The following is a 22,702-nucleotide window of genomic DNA, read 5'->3' on the forward strand; positions in this document are numbered from 1 at the left end:
TACTGGTGATGAATCAAACCTGAATACCGTACTGCTAACAGGTGTTGAGTATATTCATACAAGTAAGAAATAGGTGTGTGGTTAATGTGATGCTCAATCAGTTTGTTACTGCAGCTTAAGTGCTTTCATTAACAACAATAACCGACGTCTAGCAATTTTAAACAATGCACTAAAGTCCTCTATTTGAGAACGTTTCTACAACCTGTGTCTAATAAAAACATCCTTTTTTCATGACATTTCTTTTCATTTCAACTTGGCTTCAGTCAGACAGTATGCTGAAGACATATTGGCAAATGAGCCAAAACTTCATATCCTTGTCAACAAGGCTGGATGTGCTGCAATCGAAAAGAAATTCACATTGAATGGGCTTGAGAACGAAATGAAATCTAACCACTTTAGTCATTTTCTGCTTACCAATGCTACTAGGTATGACTTTTTATCTTACTTTTAAATTTTTAATAATTAGTTGTAATTGTCATTTGAAATTATACACTTACTTTTACTTCCCCTAAGCATTGCTTCAATGCAAATATATGTCCCTAATCTCAAACTACCAAATATATTGTGATATTGTTTGTAATTCGTGTCTGTGTACAATATTTGATTATTTTAAAACAAAACAGGAGAAGAATATACAAGATGAATGATAAAAACATTTCTTAGTTTCTTAGGTGGTTTCTGACTTTCTGATTGATTGTTATCCAGCAGCATCCATTTCATGAATCTTGACATGCTTAGGAATGCCAAATCTTGCATCAAATGTAAATGGAATGAGCTGCATGTTATTAAATAATATTAGTAATATTGTAACAAAAATGTTTATTACAATTTGCCGTACTTTTTCGTTGCCAGGAACTTTAATGAAATACTTTCCGTTAGATAAAAAAGCATCAGTGATTTTGAATTTCTTGTTTGATTGAGCATTAGGGGGCTACGCGGTTATCTCCGAGGTCTCCGCCACTTGGGACTTGGGTATTGTTGACTTTTTCGCTATTTACTTTACTTTGACTAGCACAGTTTGCACTAACTGGAGTTCTTCCACGCTTTTTCGGAGCAACCGTAGTATCATTCAATTTACATGGTTTAGGAGTTGGCGGTCTAGTCCAAGGGGATGCTCTGTCTTGGCCAGAAAACATTGGAAAAAGAAATGGCGAAATCCTAGAGATTGGAGAAGTGTCTATCATATTCTGTCGAATCGGAATAAATGGTCCTGAAGGACAAGGTGTTGAAGATCGAGATGTTTGGTGTAGGGGTTGAGTATGTATGCTGGAGTTGGGTGAGCTTTCCGCTGCACGGCCTTCAAAGTCTAGTGATACATGTAAAGTTGAAGCAATAGGCTCGGAAAACCAATAGAAATATGATAAGCAAGCTTTACCAGTATCATTGATAAATGGAAATTGAACTGATGGCGTTGTGTGGATGTCACATTGGGCCGAACTGCTAGAGTTGGACTCTGCTGACATGGAAGCTGCTACGTCTAACGATTGAAGATTGAAGTAACGGGCTAGGAAAACAAATACAAATATGATAAGCAAGATTTACCAGCATCACCGAAAATTGGAAATTGAACTGGCGTTGTTTGTACGTCAGACTGGGCCGAACTGCTAGAGTTGGACTCTGCTGACATGGAAGCTGCTACGTCTAACGATTGAAGTAACAGGCTCAAAAAACAATACAAATATGATAAGCAAGCTTTACCAGAACCACCGACAATTGGAAATTGAACTGGCGTTGTTTGTATGTCAGACTGGGCCAAAAAGTTAGAGTCGGACTCTGACATGGAAGATCTGTTCACTGGCGATGCGTAACGTTCTACATCATCGCCTTGAGTTGACTCTTTATTCACAGGAGTTGTGGTTCGTCTATTTTCTAGCAATGGCTGCCCCACATCAAGTGAATTTTCAACCAATGCTGGTTGACTCAATGGAACCACTCCAGCTGCAAGAACAAAAATAAGATAATAAGATAAAAAGAAATACAAAAAGATATGGTCATGATTTTTACCTTGTAAACCATCAGACATTTTTTTCCAGCTAGCAAGAAACTCCCGGCCGATGGGCGAATTTATAAGTTTCTGGGCATCAGGACCACAAACATTATGCCCCCAAGATGTACCTTTACTATTAGGAGAATGGACCAAGCAAATTGATTGGACACCATTTTCCTTGAACAATTTCAGGTGACTCTTATCCACAGCAACGAGTCTCTTATTTTTATTTCTGATGGTTTTGGCTGCAACACGTAAAGGTCTCACAGATCCATTGGTCGCCATTGCAGCCTGTTAAGGACAAAATTGGATTACAGAACATCAACTAAAGTTATTGACTTATTGATTATAAGATAAATAAATAAAGGGAAAATAACACGACTTACTCTAAGGGCAAGGAGTCTTGCTTCTTGAGCTGTTATTTCCTCATTTGTCGGGATGGTTGGTTGAGGTTCTGCAAACTAGGAAACAATAAAACATATACTATTAGTGAGGAAATTCGTTGTCAATATATTTATGATTTAACTGAAATACTCGATGCATTGGTGGGTTCCTGGAACGAGAATTGTTTTTCCCATTATTAGAAGACATTCTATTCTAATGTGAGCATCCTCTCCTATGCAGATGTAGAACGAAAGCAGATTTAAAATAGTTCGATTACTAATCATGAAATTGTATACCTTTACATTGAAAAATAAGAAATAAAAAATTAACCACACACAAAAAAATACACCAACACTTTCAAAAATCCAATGTTTGTCTAGCAGACACAGTTTTTAATAGCCTCAAGCACCCTCACCAATATTACCCCCAAAATGGCACCGACCGAAACGGTGATTGGTTTTCATGTTTTCAACTCGTTTGTAATGAAAAAACTATCATTTTTTAAAGAATTTTAGTTCCTCAGATTCCTGGTGTTACAAAGATTTGAAAAAACATCTTCTGAGGTCTGAAATACAAAAACTTATGCCCGAACGGCCGTCCCAAAGTTTCTGGGTCTTTCCTCCCACTCCCCCAAATACCGAAAATTTTCATAAATTAATAACGACTGAACTAAGAGTCAAAAACAAATAAATTTTATAAAAATGGAAAGCCCTTGTCAAGGGCTTTCGATTAATGTGAAAATATTTGCAAAATGTTGAAACCCTCAAAATTCTCTAAAGGATGTAGTTTTTTTCATTTTGTCGATGTATCCGAGTATCGCGCAAGACGACAAAATTACAAAAAAATTATTAACTCTTTACGGGATTATTTGGGTTTCAACATTTTGAATTAAATTTCACAAAAATCGAAAGCTCTTGACAAGGGCTTTTCATTTCTATTAAACTTAACTTCTTCCGACTCTTCGTTTGGTTGTAATATGGATTTACATAGCTGGACACGGCAGCTTTATTAAAACGTTAAATTTAATTCATTTAATCATTTTTATTTTTATAGAGATGAACTGATGCAAAAGACATATACTTATTAAATACAAAGAATATTTAAGAAAACAATGCATTGTATTTGTAAATTAAAAATGACATTCATCCATACAATCAGATAATTATTAACTAGTCTCTGATATACTTTTGATGGATGAATAAATCTGATGAAATCTACATTTTTCTCATCAGCAATCATCAACAATCAGCATCCTCTGAATCCTGTTCTTCCTCCGATGATAAGTCAGAATCATCTATATCGCTGGTTGAATTGGAGTCGTCATCATCTCCAGCATCAAATAAAAGTTCTTCCGCTTCACCTTCTTCGACACGATCTAAAAAACCTTCGTCTTCGTACGTGAAACCGTCTACCACTTTTTCAAAGAGATCGGTGGCGTCGTTTATGGTTTTAAGCAGACGGGAAATTTCCAGGCGTTGAAGCAGGTCGAGACTCACGGACAGGAGCGATTCTGGCGCGTACATTTTCTCTCTGTCGATCTTCCTTTGCTGGATCTGACCATCTAGCCCATCAACAAGACGATCACACGATCGAATAAACATTGCCATTTCGTTTTTATTGAGCTCGATAGCTTCTGCATATCTCAGGCTTAGCATCCAATCATCAATGAGATCATAGTCTTCGGCTACGGTATCTGCATAATAAAATAAGTTGGAGATCATTGTCATCATCATAAACAAAAATTAATCAACGCGGTTACTTGAACCGTTTAGGTTCCACGAAAACATGCCGGATTCTATTTCCTTTTCGGTAACGACAACCTTGAATTTTGAGAATAAGAGTGCCACACATTTGTCAATCGTTTTTCTACTCTTCCTCATCTCTTTCCTGTTTCGTGTCCTGGCTTTGTTAGAATCTGAAAAGGCGGACTGAAGTCATACGAAAGGAATCAAAACAACTTTGCTGTTAAATTTTTTTACCCAAACATTTGTCGTTTTTAGCTTTTAAGATCTGCATCATGTGAGCTTCCCCCTCTATTTCTGTTTGCAGCTGTTGAAGCTCCCAAGAAGAAGCAAAAATTTTATCTAAAATTTTAAACCATTAAGACAAGCCATAAAAAATGATTTTAGTTTATAACGAAATTTACCTCGAACTGAGCGAGCTCGAAACTTGAGTGACTCCAGTATGCAAGGTAAATCAGCCCTCGTCAACTGCCTCTGAATAAGGCGCTTTTCTAATTTAGATTCATAGATCGGGACATTTTTTACAGCCTATACAGCAGAATATTCGTCGATTGGGTATTTAATGAAGTGTTAAAAATAAATCAACATTTAGATACCGTTAAATAACATTTAACGAGGTATTGAGGATGGGCCATGTCTTTGCTTTCGTTGCTGTAGAATGCAGCCTGCGATACGTCGTCCCTTCGAGCTGAGTAATAAAATATTCAAATATTGTTTTGAAAAATTTTAATGGAAGGTTGTACCAGATAAGCTCATGTGCTTGGAAGTGGCAGCTCTTCTACCTTGAATTGCAAATAATTGTTCTTGTTCTTCACCAAGAAAGTCTGCAGCACCATTCAACCAATGACCGAAGTGTAAAACCTTACAGGGAAATTAAAGACATTAGATGTAGTTTAGTTGAAAATAACTCTAAAAATATTGCAATATTTCACCCTGCAATCCCAACTGTGTGCTCGTCCATGGAATCTTGACAGAAACCACTTCTGTGCAATAGCAGCCCGTTGAAAATCTTTCCGCTCAGGAAACATTAGTGCTATTTTTTCACAAAAAGGCTTGAATTTACAAACAACATCGTTGCAAAAAAGGTAGCTCCTGATTCAACTGATTTCAGCTGTTGTAAATGCGTGTGCTTGTAGGTCTCAGCATGAGCCAAGCTAGCCATTCCCTTAATTACCCCATGGGTACAAGTCATCATCTCAATTCCTTTAGCATTTTTAGTGTCCTTTCTCCTGGCATTGGAACGGCCAGCTTTAAATTTGGACCTACCACAAGTAGCATTTCCAGCTGACTGTAACATTAGTAAACTTAGTAAAGAAAACATTTTTTAATGCTGAATGAAATCAAATTAATACCCTTGGTATTCTTTGTTCTATAAGTTCGACGTGCTTTTGTTGGTCTTGGTCACAAACCATTATTTCATCTTTGAAGAGAGACTCACCATTTCGTCTAGATGAAAAGATTAATTAATCAATTATTACTTATTATAAGACAAACGTGTTCATTACTCGTTAACAGAATCAAAATTGTACAACTTCATGCACGCATCGGCATGGTGTCCGTGTGGACTGGTTCCACATGCCTTGCAACCAAGCGCAAATCTAAATAAAATGTCTCGTTTCACAACGTGATGGAAGTATTCAAACTCCTTGCGACTTCTGTTGTACAAAATTCTGTTGACAGTACCGATCTAGAAATTATTGGGCGATTATTTATTAATTTATGGACGATATTAGACAATTCTTTGTTTCTTACTCTTTGGTGATGTTGGGAAACGTTCCCAACCGCAGTGATCCACCCGTGCTGGGAGGAGCCAGGAAGTTCTTGTCGAACATGGAACCACAGCAGCAGTAAACTTTCCTCAAAAAAGTAATTATTACTATTGTAAGATCCTGGCCAGTAACCAGAACAAATGTATTCTGTACAAGTGGCCTCTCGAACAGCTCCACAGGTGTTGCAATTGAACGCTGACGAGCTAACATCAAATCGCCCTACATAAAATCAAATAATGAATAGAAAATATAAAAATTAAGAATTTTTGTTACCTAAGGTAGATACAACAGTAGTTCTAGTTGCACCTGCGTGCACTCTTACAGAACCGATTGAATTGCAAGAACCACACGCTACTGGCTCCAGAATCGGAACAGGAACGTCTAATAAAAGTAAAATTAGTATTCTGTTGACACATTTCCCCAGAGCACAGTACATACCTATTGTCTCCAAGGAATCCACACCATTTAGAAATTCAGTTGGAAGCATTTGATGAAGACTGTCTTTCACTTCACATACTCGCTGGTGTGTAACAGTCTTGCTGTGAACAATTTTGTCACATGCAGCACACAGGTAGGTTCTGCAAGTTTGACATTTAACTGGCGTTGAGCCTACTCCACGGCAGTTCGAACATGCTGCTTGTTTACATAATGGCAAACTTTCTACGATTGACTGGTGAAGTGAAGTTCTGTTTTTACTCCACAGTTGGTGTTGGGTATCCATTCTAGTCTTCCAAACAGTCTGCGTTTCTTGATAGTCATGTTTCAGCATGAACGGTACCCCAGTATCTGTAGTCATGGGCTCTTCATTGTTTTCTAAAAACCAAAAGAGATTAAAAGGATGGTAAAATATGGTAAGGAAGAATAAAAGTGTTTAGTTAGGTAATGCATACCATTGTTGGTAAAGATATCACATGGTATCTGGTTATAATACGACTGGAAACGGGGAGCCTTGTTTGGAGCCTTGTTTGGAGCCTTGTTTGGAATTGTGACTGCTGTTCCTTCACATTTCTTTTCAATCCTAGGCCGCTGCTTAACGCCATCCACTCTTCAAGAACTTTTGCCGGCTTTCAGGCTTTTCGAAGCTCGTATATTTCTTCTTCTTAAAACGTCACTTTTTGCTTTACCTTCAGAATTAAAGCTTGCTTGCAATTCTTTAGCAGTCAAAACAGGCGAATTTTGAGTCTCTTTGTCATCCATCCCTTCTATCAATTTACTATCTACACTACCTAATTTAAGCTGTTTCGCTGCAAAAAACCACAAATGTAAACGAGAAAAAACGAAAGAATAATATCACTATGGCTGCCCTGGTTCTTGACAGGGGCTTCGAGAATCGATTGGAGACTCGATTACCAATAGTTACGGCAAACGGCTCAGGTCCAACCCTGGACCTAATGGGCGACCGCTAAATAAGTCCAAGGTTGGACCTGAGACTTGGAGACTATGTTGATAAAAAACCCACCTACCAAAAATTATCAAAATCCGTGAGATGTCGCAACGAGCTCTGGATGTTTTGGCGTGGAATGACCCTACTATGAAATTCTCAATCTTTGCAGACTGGTTGACCCGAATATGTCAGAAACGCACCGATTGGAACATCTTTTTAGAGGACTTCGCCCAACACTTTTCAGAAAAATTTATCCGCTGAAGCCCAAGACATGCGAAGAATTTTTGGCACTAGCAAAATCCTATACAGAAGCATCACTCATGTCAGACACACGAGGATGGAAGGATACGACAGCTGAGCCGCAGAAGCCTCAGGAGCAGTTACCAAACCTGTCAGTGGTCTACCCAGACCAGCAAGCAGATTTGATGAAGACGATGAGAGAATTAATTCAAGAGACTTGCGAAAAGTTAATTTCAAAAGAGAAAAACGAGCAAGTAAATTCAAAAGGACCTTTTAAACCAAAAGGTCGCACTCTAACAGGAAGGCCGCAATGTTTTTTTTGTAAGAGGTCAGGACACATTGCTCGCAACTGCTTCAAGAACCCTGAATCAGAACAATACAGAGGTCCGCCTAAAGATGCAGCCACAGGGGCGACTGCAAAGGGAAATCTTTCCATCAACCTAACCGTTCCAGATACGTTGGAAGAAAAAATGGCTGACCCAGAAATGATCGTGTTCAACTTGAACCATGCAAGACTAATAAAGGAAGCAGTAAGGTGTGGAGAAATAACTGCAACAGCACTGATTGATACAGGAGCTGCAGTCACAGTAATCTCACCCGAATTACTAGAGAAAACGAAATTTGTCAAAAAACCTCTAGTCGGACCAAAGATCCGTCTAGTAAATGGTCAAACCCTGTCACCACAGAGTACGGCAGATATAGTAGTAACCCACAGAGGCAAAACTATAAAAGGTAACGCAATAGTTATGCCAATGTCGGGTTTTGAACTACTGTTAGGAAATGATTTCCTACAACAATTTCGAGCTATCCACATTGACTACGAGTCAGAAGAGTCATCATTCACGACGGGGAAATCACCGCTTCCAGAAATCACTGCTCTCCAAGTAGAACAGTCACAAGAAAGCCGGTTGATTTCAAAAGATAGTCAAGAAATACCAGCATACACGGTAAGGCAAATTCCAACATCTATCTCTCACAAAATGGAAGGTTTGTGCATCGTGACACCATCAGCTTCACTGTTAGCAACATCAAGTCTGTCTACCGGTCACTCGCTCGTACAAACGGATTTGAAAGATATTCCAGTCGCCAACCTATCTCCGAAAACAGTGTGGCTAGAAAAAGGAGTGACACTGGGAACCCTAAAGAAACACCCCGAAGCTGAAGAAATGGAAGAAATTCAAGAAATTCTAACACTAGATGCTTCGGTGGAGAACCAAGATGCAGATGCAGAGAAAGAAGAATTGTTGAAACATCTCGAAGGAAGAATTGGGGAAAATCTACCAAAAGAAGAGAAAGAAGAGACAGTAAAAATCCTCAAGCAATTTGCTCATTGCTTTGCACTAAACGAGGATGATTTGGGATACTGTTCAGTCGTCAAACATGACATCAATACCGCTAATGCGCGCCCAATCCATCAGCTTCCTTACAAGAGTGCCTGGAAAGAACGAGCTGTTATTCAAGATCAAGTGGAAGGAATGCTGCGTAGAAGGGTCATAGAACCTTCTGACAGCCCTTGGTCTTCCCCAGTGGTTTTAGTCAAGAAAAAAGATGGTACTTGGCGCTTCTGCGTGGACTATCGTAAACTTAACGCAGTAACGGTAAAAGATTCATACCCCTTACCACGTATTGCCGACACCTTGAGTCGGCTGGAAGGCGCCATATTTTTCTCAAGCATGGATCTTCAATCAGGATACCATCAAGTTCCAGTTATCGACAGTGACAGACCGAAAACAGCCTTCATCACTGCAGACGGATTGTACCAGTTCCGTACTCTTCCGTTCGGTTTAACAAACGCCCCTGGTACTTTTCAGAGGGCCATGGACATCATCTTAGCTTGACTTCATTGGACGACGTGCCTGATATACTTGGATGACGTCATAATCTACTCAGCAACCTTCGAACAGCATTTGCAAAGACTTCGTCTAGTGCCTTTCTCAAGCTGGGTTTAAGTTGAAATGGTCAAAATGCTCATTCATGGAGCACGCACTGAAAGTGTTGGGACACCTCATATCAAAAGAAGGTGTTGCACCAGATCCTGAAAAACTGGAGGCAGTTCAAAGTTTCCCATCACCCAATGAAGGCCATTCAACAGCAAACAAGGTGAAACGAGTACAAAGCTTTCTTGGTCTGTGCTCGTATTATCGACGTCACATCCAAGGTTTTGCATCAATTGCACGCCCGCTTACTACACTGACGAAGAAAGAAATTCCCTTCACGTGGGGAGAAGATCAAAGTAGCAGCTTCAATGTTTTGAAACAAGCACTTACTTCGGCACCAGTATTGGCGCATCCCAACTATGATCTACCAATGGAAATCTTTCCCGATGCCTGTGGTTATGGCATAGGAGGCGTTCTAGCTCAACACATTGAAGAAGCAGAACGTCCTATAGCATACGCCAGCCGCCTTCTAACAAAATCAGAAGTGAACTACTCAATCACTGAAAAAGAGTGTCTTGCACTAGTGTGGTGTCTTTCCAAGTTTCGATGTTTTGTGTGGGGTTGCAAAGTGAAAGTGGTGACCGATCATCAGGCTCTTTGCTGGTTAATGAGCAAAAGAGACCTTGCAGGCCGTTTGGCCCGATGGAGCTTGTCGCTTCAAGAATACGACATAACTATTGGGTACCGTAGTGGGAAAACGCATGACAAAGCAGACTGTCTTTCAAGAAATCCGCTACCAGTTGCAGAAGAGCTAGAAGATGATCGCTGTTTCATCGTGGGAGCAATCACTTTCCCTGGCCTTTCCGAAGACGAAGACGAGTCATTGGCCGAAAAGCAGAAAGCCTGTCGCAATTGGAATCAGCTAATTGTGAAACTCCAGAACGGAAAATCAAGAGTCTAAAATTTTGTAATTCACAACGAAAAGCTGTACAAGGAAACTTTTAAAAATGGAAAGAACTACAAGAGACTGTGCGTACCGGTCGATTACCGTGAAAGAATTCTACTGGCATACCATGAAGACGTTGTGTCAGGTCACCTTGGCATCAAGCGTAATCTACACAAGATTTGTGATCGTTTCTTCTGGCCGAAGATGGCACTCGACTTAACTCGTCACGTACAGAGCTGCGTACATTGTCAAAGCAGAAAAGGAGTCCCAGACAAACCTGCAGGACTCTTACAATGCATCAAAGTAGAGAGACCATTTCAAAAAGTAGGCATTGATCTACTAGGTCCATTCCCACTATCTACCAAAGGAAACAAAATGATTATCGTGGCAGTGGACTATCTAACCAAATGGGTTGAACTCAAAGCCATGCCGACTGGAAAAGTCGATGACGTCGCAGAATTTTTGTTAATCAAATTCTTTTACGTCACGGAGCTCCAGAACAAATCATAACGGATCGAGGAAAGTGTTTTACCTCAGATCTAACGCAAGCTGTTGTCAAAAAAATTGCACACAAACCACAAGACAACTTCAAGTTACCACCCTCAGGCAAATGGAGCGATGTAAAGGATGAATCATACATTGGCAGCTACGCTCTCAATGTACGTCAGCAGTGACCAACGTGATTGGGATCGTACTCTACAATACGTATGCTTTGCATACAACACAGCAAGACAAGAGTCGACGGGGTATTCACCATTTTTTCTGCTCTATGGACGTGAACCCAGACTTCCCATTGATTTAGAATTGGACGCTGATCCCAACCCATTGTTGACAGAAGAAGACGCTGCAATGAGTTATGCAGATCGACTACAAGCTGATCTGACGGAAGCAAAAGAAATTGTAAAAACTAGAATGCAGAGAGTTAAAGAAAAACAAAAAGAAACCTACGATGCTCGCCATAGAGAACTATCTTTTCAAACAGGAGATCTAGTCCTGATCTACAAACCATTTCGCAAAGTAGGAAAAGCAGAAAAACTTCTTCACCGCTGGTTGGGACCATTCAGGGTGTTGAGAAAAACTACACCAGTAAACTACGAAGTAATCTCCGCAACCGGACGGGGAAAATCAGATATTGTTCACGTCGCTCGAATGAAGTCATTTCACTAAGCCACTTTGGAATGGGAATCACTGCAGACATCCATTCCAGATAACACTGAGAGAGCCGCAGAAAAAGACAAACAGAACGATGGAGAACAACAAGAAGAAGCACAAGACCTACCTGATGCAGTTCACTCACAACCTCTGTCCGAAGAGGAAGTAACAGTACCTGAGGAAATTAACGTGTCACCCGACACAAGTGGTAGTGAAGTGATCACCTCTTCTCCAGACCAGGTCCCTTCAGATGCATCACGAAGACCAATACGAAATAGAAGACCTCCGGCTAGGTATCTCACCTTCTTAGTGCCGTTCTTCATTTTCTTGCTGGCCCCCTCCACAAGCAGTTCACTAATCCTGAGAGAAAACGCCATTTTAAAACAACAAGCTGACGTTGCGTTAAGTAAATCATCTTGGACAATAGTGACTGATCTTGATTTTGGATTACCTGATACGGCCACGGCGTACCTTAAAGAGAAAATTCTGCAACAGCAGGAAGTAGCAGAAAGATGGAAGAATCAAGGTACCAGACCTCAAAAAATAGCAGCCAAAAGAATTACCAGCAGAATGCAGTCTTTCCTGAAAGGAATGGAGAACGCAGCAGATCGATTATCGAATATCAAAAAAGTCTTGAATACAAACCAAAGAAATCGTCGAAGTCTCGTCGACGGGGGAGGAACAATCCTTAAATGGCTTTTTGGAGTATCGACACACAAAAAGATTTAGAAGAACTGAATAATCAAATTCAACTTCTCTCCCGAAATCAACGAGAAGTGATCCACATTATAGACAAACAAGCCACAGTCTTGAATGAATCACTATGGGAAACCAGAACTAACGCAAAATTAATTAGAGAACTACGAGGCCAATACTCCATGCTGAAAAATGTGACCACAAACATAATGGAAAAAATAGCTGACATGGAAGACTTAGAACTGAGTCACTTCGAATATTTTTTCCCACTGGATGAAACGTTTGAAGCAATGAATCAAACCTTGCTGTGGCTACAGCAACTTGCTGATAGTCTCGACGTCGGCTTTAGTCTTCTAGCCAACGGGCATTTGGCCCCTCAAATAATCTCTCCAGCTAAATTCAATAAAGTTGTTAAAACAATCAATGGTCAATTACCAAGAGGATGGTCTATTCCAAGTTACGAACTTTGGGTCGCTTACCGAGAGTCTACTGTCTCGGTTGCAGCCATGGAAAATTCCTTTCGCCTCTTCATACATGTTCCTATTTTTGACCACGCTCAGCAGTACAAGCTCTTCCAGATTATCAACCTACCAGGATCAACAGATAATGGAACACATGGCGTCTTGTTTGGAAATTTACCAGATTACCTTGCTGTGTCAGGAGATCTCGAAACATTTTTGGAACTTTCCAAAGACGACATTAAAGACTGTAGCAAGACAGGACGCCCGCTATGCAAATTCCATACCGGTGTCAGCAAAAGAACTGCTCGAAAATCCTGTGCAATAGCTGTGTTCATGAATGATACACCAAGAATTAACACACAATGCAGAAAGAAATTTACGGAATGGCGTGGTCTTGAAGTCGTTTACATGGGATCCAACCAATGGGTTTATTCAGCAACAAAGCCACACGAAATTGTATTTTCGTGTCCATCTAGTGGTGAGCAGCCAACACTAAGAACAACAACATTACCGCCTGTAGGAATGTTTGAAATACCTTTGGGATGCACTGCTCGTACAGAAGAGTTGGTATTCCCGGCTAGTATGGAAGGCAACATAATGGCACCAAAATTGCAAGCAGTTGTCCTACCAACAGTTGAAATTTTTTCTCAAGATGTCAACATTACTACAAACAAGAAACATACCTTCGTGGAACTTCCGCGAGAAAACACCTCTTCAATAGACATCATTAGTCAACTGCTTCATCGTAATGCTCAAGCCAGCCTTTCAACGCAAATGACCTGAGAGCAAATTCACAATCTCATCACTGAAACGAAAAAACAGAAAGAAACATCTTCTATACGCTACCCTTACGAATTGGTATCTGCAATCTCACTTATTGCCTTAGGGTTAATTGCCCTAGCATACAAATTGTATACACTCAGTGTACGCTTGGCCGTACATGAGCGATACGACAACCCTCCCCCCGGAACCGCGGGAGGGAGGAGCTAGAGATGCAAGAGGCGTAACCATTTTGTCATAACTGAAGAAAGAAAAAAGACATCTCCAGTAGAAAAAAGTTTATTGAAAATCCATAGAAAAATTTACATCGCTATTCATTTAACTGATCGTCAATATAATCCAGTAGAGAAAGTTAAGCTACGGGAAAACTCCCGTAGCAAATGGAAATCGTTTGGACTGGGAGTCTCCATGTTGAACGATTCCAAAACATCGTTCCACGTCTGACGCGCGGCCAGACGATTATCCATTTCAGCCTGCGTTACTTCAGTGTAGAAATCAGAACGGTGCGGAGGGGGATGAAAAATGTCCTCATCAGACTCAATCCACCAGAGAAGGCGCGCATGAGTCATACAAAATAACTCGCGATACTTGGCGTAGCCTGAATAAGTACTAAAAGAAAGAGATGCATTTGTTAAAAAGAAAGCAAGGAACTTAAAAAATAACTTGTTACCTGAAATAATAATCTGCAAACCAGACAGTGCTTACGGATGGTGAAAAACTCAATCGAGCACCAGTCCGTTGAACTTCCGCAAGAATGGTGAAGAAAAACACACGGTCACTTGGAAGTAAACGGCTGTAACAACTACGATGATTGTCAAACGTTGAGTCGACAAAACGCACAAGAGCGCACTCGAAAACGCGAAGATTGTCCACAACGTCAGAGTAGCTGAACATTTTTCTACGGAGGCTGAAAAAACACTATACAAGTATTCTGGAATTGTCATCTTATGTTACTCTGTTATCCACTTCTAATTTTTTGATAATGTCTTATTTATGTTTGGTTACGACCTTCGTCATGACCTTGTTTCATCTCGCGCTATTACCTCTCTTTGGCTATGAAGATGAGTGATAGCTTTAGAAAACTCTTCCAATTCTTTGGTTTTTTCCCATTGTTCCGCATTCAATGCTATTTTGTAGTACAGTCGAGTCGCCTGTCTTAAGAAGAAGGGGACCTGTCGCGGGGAACAACAGCAGATGTCCCTATCTGTTCCTAGAAGCGTCAAACTCAAACGCTATAGTTACGAATGTTCTACTAACTGTTATGTTATCAGACATTTCTCCCTAAATAAGTAGAAGTTCCAGAATAGCTTTAGAATGTGCAGAAAAATCTATTAACCTTAGGGAGAGGGCGTAATTTCAAAGCTAGTATAAAACCCACTGTTTTTCCATTATTAGTCGCTCTCTTTTCCACTAAACTAGACGCTTAGTAAAAGTAAGGATTCAATTCATTATTCATGTAATCATTGTATTCCCTTTTTCTGTGTTAAGAAAAATACAAACGTTTTCAAGTCAAGTGTGACAATATACATCGCTGTGTAATCTCCAGTAGGTGGGGTAGAAAAAATAGGGAATTTGGCTATTGGCCATCCCACATTGACAAGCTCGACAAACTTGGACTGTACAAAAGGGTTAGAAAGCATTCTGTACCAGATGAGGAAAAATGGGAGCTGTACCAAATCAACATAAAGCAGACATATGGTAATAACACCATAACAGCAACAAATTTATTTCCGTACATAAATAAAATTTTTTTAAATTATAGATGACTTGAACAAATCTTATGCTGCACTTAAACTGTATTTCAAACGCATTGAACTTGCTGACTTAGGCAAAGTTCTTGTTCCACAAAATTCCGACATCCCATCTTTTGATGATGAAATATTGGGAGGTGGACGTAGCAGTCGAATCAGGAAACAAAAGGAAGTTTTCAGCCCACCTCAACCTGCACGGCGTTCCAGGATAGTTGTTGAGCCCAACCCACCAGTACTAACACTTGCTACGCAGAGTAGAGTCACTTATCCGAAGAAGCTATCGTCAAAGGAAGCAGCCGAGGGCAGCAGGGACATAATTTAAAATCCTAGCCCACACTTAAATCTGGATATCATGGTATCGACGAAGACCGAAAACCGTAATGAGAGCAATAAAAACACTTGCTTTTCTGCCAGTAAAAAATTTTTTTCATGCTAAAAAACCCTCATGTTGATTCTCACACCAAACATTTTAGAATTTAATGGAGCCACTGTGGAGCGGCCCAATACGCAATGTAGAAAAAGAAATGCAGAGATCCCGGCGGCCAACACTTACGTCGTTGCAAAGCTGGGAAATGAAAATGCATCATCGACGGGTACACCAATAACTTTCTAAGAATAATATTTTTACTGCTCATCATTTCATCATTACGTGTCAAAAAATATTATGCTTTTCGAATGTATGAGGACGACCAAATGGATGACGATAGTGACGATGGAACCACTGTCAACTTGCCAAACAAAAGAGGCGTACAACAATTGTCTTATAATAGATTATGTACTGGATCTGCCATTCGCAACTTGTCACCAAATGAAAATGGAAAAAACATCTACTGATTCTGGTATTTCGTTTACGTTTAAGTATCTGACTTCAATCGCTAATACGTTATTTTTATTGTTAGATGCTATGTCCTTGGACTGGGAACTTGACTCCTTTAATGAAGAAAGTAGTGGACAGCTTCAGGAATTCTAAAAGCTACGAAATTAAGCAGTAGAACCGTCCACAGCACGCTAACAACATTATAAGAAAATCTCATTGCGGAAATGAAATCTTAACATATTCTTACTCATGGAATTTTCTAATCGTTTGTTTTGCTTTCGTGTGTTTCAACGATATATAATTTATCCGACGATGAAGGTGCGACAACATCAACAACAAACAAGAGAAATAAAAATTCTTAAGATACTGAAGATGCAGCAAAAACAAATTAATGCCATCGCCAAGGGCAGCGTTTATGACGTTGCTGAATCCAGTGCTGTTATGGAAGAGATGCTTTCACTCGATTCAATTAAGAAATATTTAGATTTTCAAGAAAACATCAAACGAAAGGAACTTCAGTTAGATTTGGTAATTAAAAATCATTGCTTGAATACCCTACACAGACTTACAGACTCGTGTCGTTTTTGTTCTTTCCCTTATTGAGATGAATCTTATAAGAGAAATATAAGGGGCAAACCTTAAAGGTATAGTCAGAGGAGCGTTAGTCATGGTCCTTAGTGACAAGGTCGCTCGCGAGTTAAACTGGAAGGCGGAACTAAGAAAAATCGTCCTGAAAAAAAAACAGATTTGGTGATTCACCTCTAGAAATTGCAATGTTTAGTAAATCTACTTTTTTCATTTTATGTTTTTCATTGAAATCACTCTAGTCAATAACATTTGAAATTCAAAAGCCATCAAATCCATTCCATCCGTTCAGTTTTAGACCACATTTGAAATAAAGGCTATTGTGACGAAGTGGCTGAGAAAAGCTCCGGAGAGTCACAAATGCGGAAAAGAAACAAAAACGTATACGTCGACGTTAAATGCTTGCTCCCGTGCTTAAATGCTAGTCTTTGTTTTACTCAATTTGTTATTATATTTAAGAAGATGGACAAAAGAGTTTATTGTCCTCCAATATTGGTTTGTTAAATCTTGTCCAATTTATTCTTTGAAATAAAGCCCTTTGGGCGCCTTCGGGATTAAAGGTTAGTTTAAGTTGTTATAAATGTTAAATTATAACAAAAGAAACAACGATGTTTTCATTTTGACGTAGGAAATAGTGACATCTAGTTTTTTAATTTTGAATTCGAAAAAAGTACAAAGGTGCCATCTGTTTTCCAAATATTGGAGCACCCAAAACAGTACAAAATGGCCGATTGTTGACTTTGTTATATACCGCTTGCTTCCTGGATGTCCATAGAATATCTTATAAACGAGAATCTCTCCTGGACATTCTCGTTTGAATATCCCTGGTGGGGACATATGCGTATTCAAGGGATATCCTTTGCATAAAAATCGGGATATAATTTTTTTCAACATTCTAGGGATATGAGACGGATATACCTGTGCCGCCTGAGATGGTGACAATGACTGTCGCCTATAAGGTCTCGTGCAGCAATGAGTGATCCATATTTCAAGATCTTTTGGATTCAAGAGGATAAAAAGGAAAACTAAATCGATATCCCGAAAAAGAATGTCCAAAAGCGCGCTACAGTGGGTTATGTTTAGTTTAATTCTTAAACCACAAACAATACTAAGAAATAACAAGTTACAACATATTCTTCTTTTGAATTGTCGTAGGATGAATTCCATGATCAATAAACAAGAAGAAGGAAGTCAAAGTAACAATAGCTAACCATCAAGAGAACGTTCAAAGAACTGATTTTTAGCCTGAATGAAAAAGAGAGCTTCAACTGAAATCAGTGAAGCCGATCACCTTCTTAATACTTGCTTAGATTCACTTGATGATTTGAATTATTTCCCGACGATCAAACAAATTCTCCTGTAAGATAAAGATAACACAAATAGGAGTTTTGCATAACTAACTTAAGTAATATTTATTAACAGAGAATTCAACAGTGCCCTTCCGTCATATGCAGCGTGTGAAAGACTTTACAGTACTGTAGGACTGATAGGGGATACCGGACAAATTTTGAACATTGTAACGGGTTAGACAGTAATGGCTTTTTCAAAAGTAGAATTGATTCAAAAAATTTCGATTTTTGATATGTTACTAGATTTAGTGTAAACTTAAATTATATATGGTTTGATTTATATTCTATGGCTATTTTTGCAGTTGTAAAAAAATAAAATAAAAATTGGGGTAAAAATTTTGAAATTTTTTCTACATTTAATTTAGTATAGTGTCCAAAATATGAAAGTAAAAAGAAAGGTAATAACCCCGGTAGTTAGGTAATGCATTTGTCTACAATACAACAATAAAAAACCAATTTTAGGTCGTAAAGTTATGTCCCAACTTAATTTTGAAAAGAGTTGGGGATTTGGGGTCACTTTGGGCAATTTTTAGGGTAAAGTTGGACACGAATGGGGCGTAGAGGGAGAGGAGCCAATAACTTTTTACAACCTGAAAACAAACTACATGGTCATAAATTTACTTAACAGGGCAATAAATATGAATTATTTATTATCGATTCATTTCGTTCCGCCCCTTCTATCTTTTCCATCTTAAATTAATTTTATTTTCCGTGTATAAAAAATTTCTTTATTTTTGAATTTACATTTACCAAATTTAGTTTTTACTATTATTGCCTTAATCTTCTTTTCTGTAATATTTTAAAAAGTTTTGGTCTATCCTATCCTCCCGTAATGACCCCGTCCAACCTGGAAAATGTGATTGTCCAAGTTAACCCCGGGTAGGACAAGAAAGACCGAGAAATTCTAATCTTTAGACCTTGTCTTTTTTTCGTAAAAAACAGTGAAAATCAGGAAAAGGGGAATAAAACCAAGAATAATATGTAAAAAAAAAATTATCGCTATAGGGGGATAGGAGATACAAGAGAAAAACCGGAGTCCAGCATGGGTCCGGTCTCCCCTATGTTCTTATAATTTCTAAGAGACCCTTTGGCATAATACTATCACGTGGTTAATGACCACGCTATGCAATCCAGCTGGCATTTAGTACAACCGGACGTATGACATAAGATCCATTCATATATAGTTGCCATGTAATCTTGTATCGCTTTCAGTCTTACTCTTCCTGCCATTTAATACAACGTAGTGTTACAATACGATCTGTTGATTCCCACCCAACCGTTATGTCTTTCCAACAAAAATAAAGATGGTAATAAGATGTTTTCCTGGGAGCCAGGTTATCTTTAATACTAAAAGGACCTAACGTTGACAACAAAGAGGAAATTAATGTATTGGTCACTATGTCGAAATGCTTACAGCGTAACTCAAAGGAGTGTGATGTTAATGCATCTGATCTAAGAGCCGTTTTGGAATACAAGTTGCTAAAGGAAATATCCATTCGATATGTAAATCAAATTGACGAACCTGCTAATTTAGATTTTGTTAAAGACATTTTGATATATGACTCGTGCTGGTATATATTGCACACTCGAAAAAGTTTCACGAAGCTAGAGGACTGCTTTAAATCGGTTCGATGTGAAGAAATTGACTTACCTCCTAATTTCAGTTCAGATCCCTATACGACAAAACGTAACCATGGTAAACTGGTTTTTACACATGTTGCAATGTTTTAAACATTTCGTTTGTTAGAAAAGATAATTGAATCCTGTTAACGACAGAAGTCGTTAGTGATTAAATGTAATTTAATTTTCGTTTTTTCTGTATGTGTGTGTGTATGTGTAAGTTTGCGTTATAGCCGAGGGGCAGACAAGTCTGAACTTGTCTGACCTTGGCTGAACTAACCTGTTGTTTTTTGTAAAAGGTTACCCTCCCTTACACTTCCGCCACCCCATTTACACCTAAAAGCTAATTGTCGCGTTAGCGCCCTTCTTTTTTTTCCCCCTCCCCTGCATTTCCGCCGTAGTCGATGACGGAGGAAAATGCAGCAACGAGGTTTAGTCTGAATCGTTTTCGTGGTGGTAGCAGTCGCAACCTGTCGCCCCAATTTTCCCGTGTTGTAACCTCGTGTCGTGTTTGAATACATCGCAGCGTGGCCCTTTTGGCCTCTGAGTTAGCCACATCCCGTCTTCGTCGTTTTACTTCGGTGGTTAACATTTTGGTGCATCGACCGGGAAATTCATCGTTCGTGTTTATCTTCGCCATCACCTATCCGTTCGCGTGGCCATTCATCCCTGGGTATCCCGGCTCATCATTTGAACACTTCAATCATGACGTAAGCATTGTTAGCTGGCATAGTTTTGTCCGACCTATTGTGGTTGGTAAATTATTGTCATGTTTTTGCTTATCTCGTCCTATTTACCATCGTCGATACCTTTTCAGGGCCGTCGATTGGTAATTTTCGGTGTCCAACACACATTTGCAATCGTCGATACTTTACAGGGCCGTCGATTGTTCCTTTCGTTTTCGTCTGTGCATATTTCAATCGTCGATACCTTTACAGGGCCGTCGATTGTTTTTTTCGTTTTTCGTCTAAACACCTTTACAATCGTCGATACCTTTACAGGGCCGTCGATTGTTAATTTCGTTTTCGTCTGTGCTTATTTCAATCATCGATACCTTTACAGGGCGGGGGGCGGATGGGTGAGTTGGATAAGGCGTCACTTGGTGATCGGGGCACCTTGAGATCCGAGTTCAACTCTCCTGGTGAGCATAGTTGCTCCCACATCCGGGCACGCACCACTACACGGACAGTTCACACCTCTTCCTAACAAATCGCCTAACAAATCGCCTCACAAGTTCGCATATAAATGATGGTACTTCCATCGCCCTCTTCCACACAAAATACACACTACAACATTTACACTGCTCATATGAAAAACAGCCCAATAACTCGCCAAAAAACTCAATCGCCAGTGCTGTTTGTGGCCTTCATCAGAAGACCCGTATCCGTGACGGTATTCCCGCAGCGGAGGCACTCTAAACATAGTCAAAACAAACCTTTACAGGGCCGTCGATTGATCTTTTCGTTTTTCGTCTATGCACATTTACAATCGTCGATACCTTTACAGGGCCGTCGATTGTTGATTTCGTTTTCGCCAGTCTCTAATATTTTCAATCGTCGATACCTTTACAGGGCCATCGATTGTAAATTCCGTTTTCGTCCGTCACATTTTCAATTGTCGATACCTTTACAGGGCCGTCGATTGTTAATTTCGTTTTCGTCCGTCACATTTACAATCGTCGATACCTTTACAGGGCCGTCGATTGTTCGTTCCATTTTTCGCCCGTTTCTCTCATTTTCAATCGTCCATACCTTTACAGGGCCGTCGATTGTCAATTTAGTCTTCGTCCGTCTCTCTAATTTTCAATCGTCGATACCTTTACAGGGCCGTCGATTGTTAATTTCATTTTCGTCCTTCTCACACATTCTCAATCGTCGATACCTTTACAGGACCGTCGATTGACAATTGCCTTTCCGTCCATCTCGCTTATTCTCAATCGTCGATACCTTTACAGGGCCGTCGATTGAGAATAATTTTCGCGTTTTTGTGTGAGCTGTTTATCGTCGATACCTTTTCAGGGCCGTCGATAATTACCAATTGAATCTCTATTTGATTACTTTAGTAAAACCGCTTAAACATTCCGCGAAAGAAAAACTCCGATGCGGCTAAGCTGAAGAATAAGCTGATCCGCAAAGGCATTCGGCAGTAACGATACCGTTTCCAGCATTTGAAAGATCGTGAACCTGCTTACCGAGAGACGGCAAGCGAAACAACAGCAAGACTAATTGCTCAGCGGAAACCAACCAAAGACATGCAAGCTGTTATTCTTCCTGCTCCGCCTAACTAAATATTTAAGGTTTAATTACACACAGTTTTCCGGTCAACTTTAGTTATTTAGAGTTGCCTACACTGGAGCTGCTTCCGAAAATTCCAGCTTCCCTAAAAGTAGCTGAATTTATCCTGATTCAGCACCGATCAATCCGCCCAGCCCATTCCGTCCGTCAGTGGAGCCGATCGCTCCACTACAAGCAACTGACCCAACTCCGAGTCGCATACGGCTGGATTATTTCCGTCCCACAACTTGAAGAGAGATCGACATCCAACCACCAGAACCACCGGAAGCTTTGAGGGCAGCTTTAGCTGAATCCGCTCAATCACGCTGGAAGACTGGACCGCGGCTAGCGGATTTTATTTCCGGCCATCACCGAAGAAACCTCGTTTCTATCGGCCATATAGTCCGTGACCAGTCGAGCAGCTTCCGGACCCCCAAACTCCTCCAGGTGTTCCAGAGTCGGAGCCGGACGACTTCATCCCTAACCTTGCTGATTGTGAAGTCAGAAGTGAGGTTGGAGAAACTGAGGAACCTGCACCTGCTGAACCAGAACAAACCGTTAGGAGTTGGAGAATTCGTAACACAAGGACCCAGATCGTTAGCACGGTAACCTCAAGACAGCTTTTCCGAAAAACTGACAAACGTCCTCGAAGAGAATAATTGATTTAAATATTGTATGGTAATTCCCGTGCCGGTTGAACAATATAAAAGTGAAATTGAATTCCATCGCTTCAACTTGTCTTATTATAACGAATAGAGCGAAATCATCAAGTAGAAGAAACTTTAAGTTTACATTAAGCTTATTTACCTAGCGAAATGTCTCAACCACGGACACGTGACGGCAGCATAACTAGCATGCCAGATATTGGTATTCCAGTTCATCGTAACAG

At 39.8% G+C, this 22,702-nt stretch overlaps 1 protein-coding gene across 2 annotated transcripts; it reads right to left on the minus strand.

The window, feature by feature from the left end:
• Positions 1–3,476: 3,476 nt before the first annotated feature.
• LOC116934774 lies at positions 3,477–7,324 on the minus strand. Of its 2 annotated transcripts, XR_006651007.1 has the most exons (8): positions 6,773–7,324; positions 6,321–6,695; positions 6,156–6,263; positions 5,866–6,101; positions 5,619–5,800; positions 5,466–5,559; positions 5,046–5,401; positions 4,857–4,974 (listed from the first exon to the last, which is right to left on the minus strand). XR_006651007.1 is itself a non-coding variant. In XM_045178621.1 (7 exons), the coding sequence occupies exons 1-7, from the start codon at positions 5,139–5,141 to the stop codon at positions 3,610–3,612; spliced, it is 1,146 nt and encodes a 381-aa protein (XP_045034556.1). In that variant the 5' UTR covers positions 5,142–5,274; the 3' UTR covers positions 3,477–3,609. The 2 variants fall into 2 exon arrangements, 1 of the variants encoding a protein (XP_045034556.1); XM_045178621.1 differs by lacking the exons at positions 5,466–5,559; positions 5,619–5,800; positions 5,866–6,101; ... (1 more) ...; positions 6,321–6,695; positions 6,773–7,324 and adding exons at positions 3,477–4,064; positions 4,131–4,286; positions 4,351–4,455; positions 4,518–4,641; positions 4,710–4,801 and having other exon boundaries at positions 5,046–5,274.
• Between the last annotated feature and the right edge of the window lie 15,378 nt (positions 7,325–22,702).

The sequence above is a fragment of the Daphnia magna genome, linkage group LG9 (assembly GCF_020631705.1).
Source record: "Daphnia magna isolate NIES linkage group LG9, ASM2063170v1.1, whole genome shotgun sequence".
In the NCBI taxonomy this organism is placed as follows: Eukaryota; Metazoa; Arthropoda; class Branchiopoda; order Diplostraca; family Daphniidae; genus Daphnia; species Daphnia magna.

What these genes read in the sequence shown, in the direction of transcription:
- LOC116934774 (XM_045178621.1), bottom strand. Translation starts at nt 5,141, where the DNA reads ATGTTTCCTGAGCGGAAAGATTTTCAACGGGCTGCTATTGCACAGAAG. An exon ending in CAAGCACATGAGCTTATCTG is followed by an intron (nt 4,802 to 4,856) that starts GTACAACCTTCC and finishes TTTATTACTCAG; the next exon opens with CTCGAAGGGACGACGTATCG. An exon ending in TCGAGCTCGCTCAGTTCGAG is followed by an intron (nt 4,456 to 4,517) that starts GTAAATTTCGTT and finishes TTAAAATTTTAG; the next exon opens with ATAAAATTTTTGCTTCTTCT.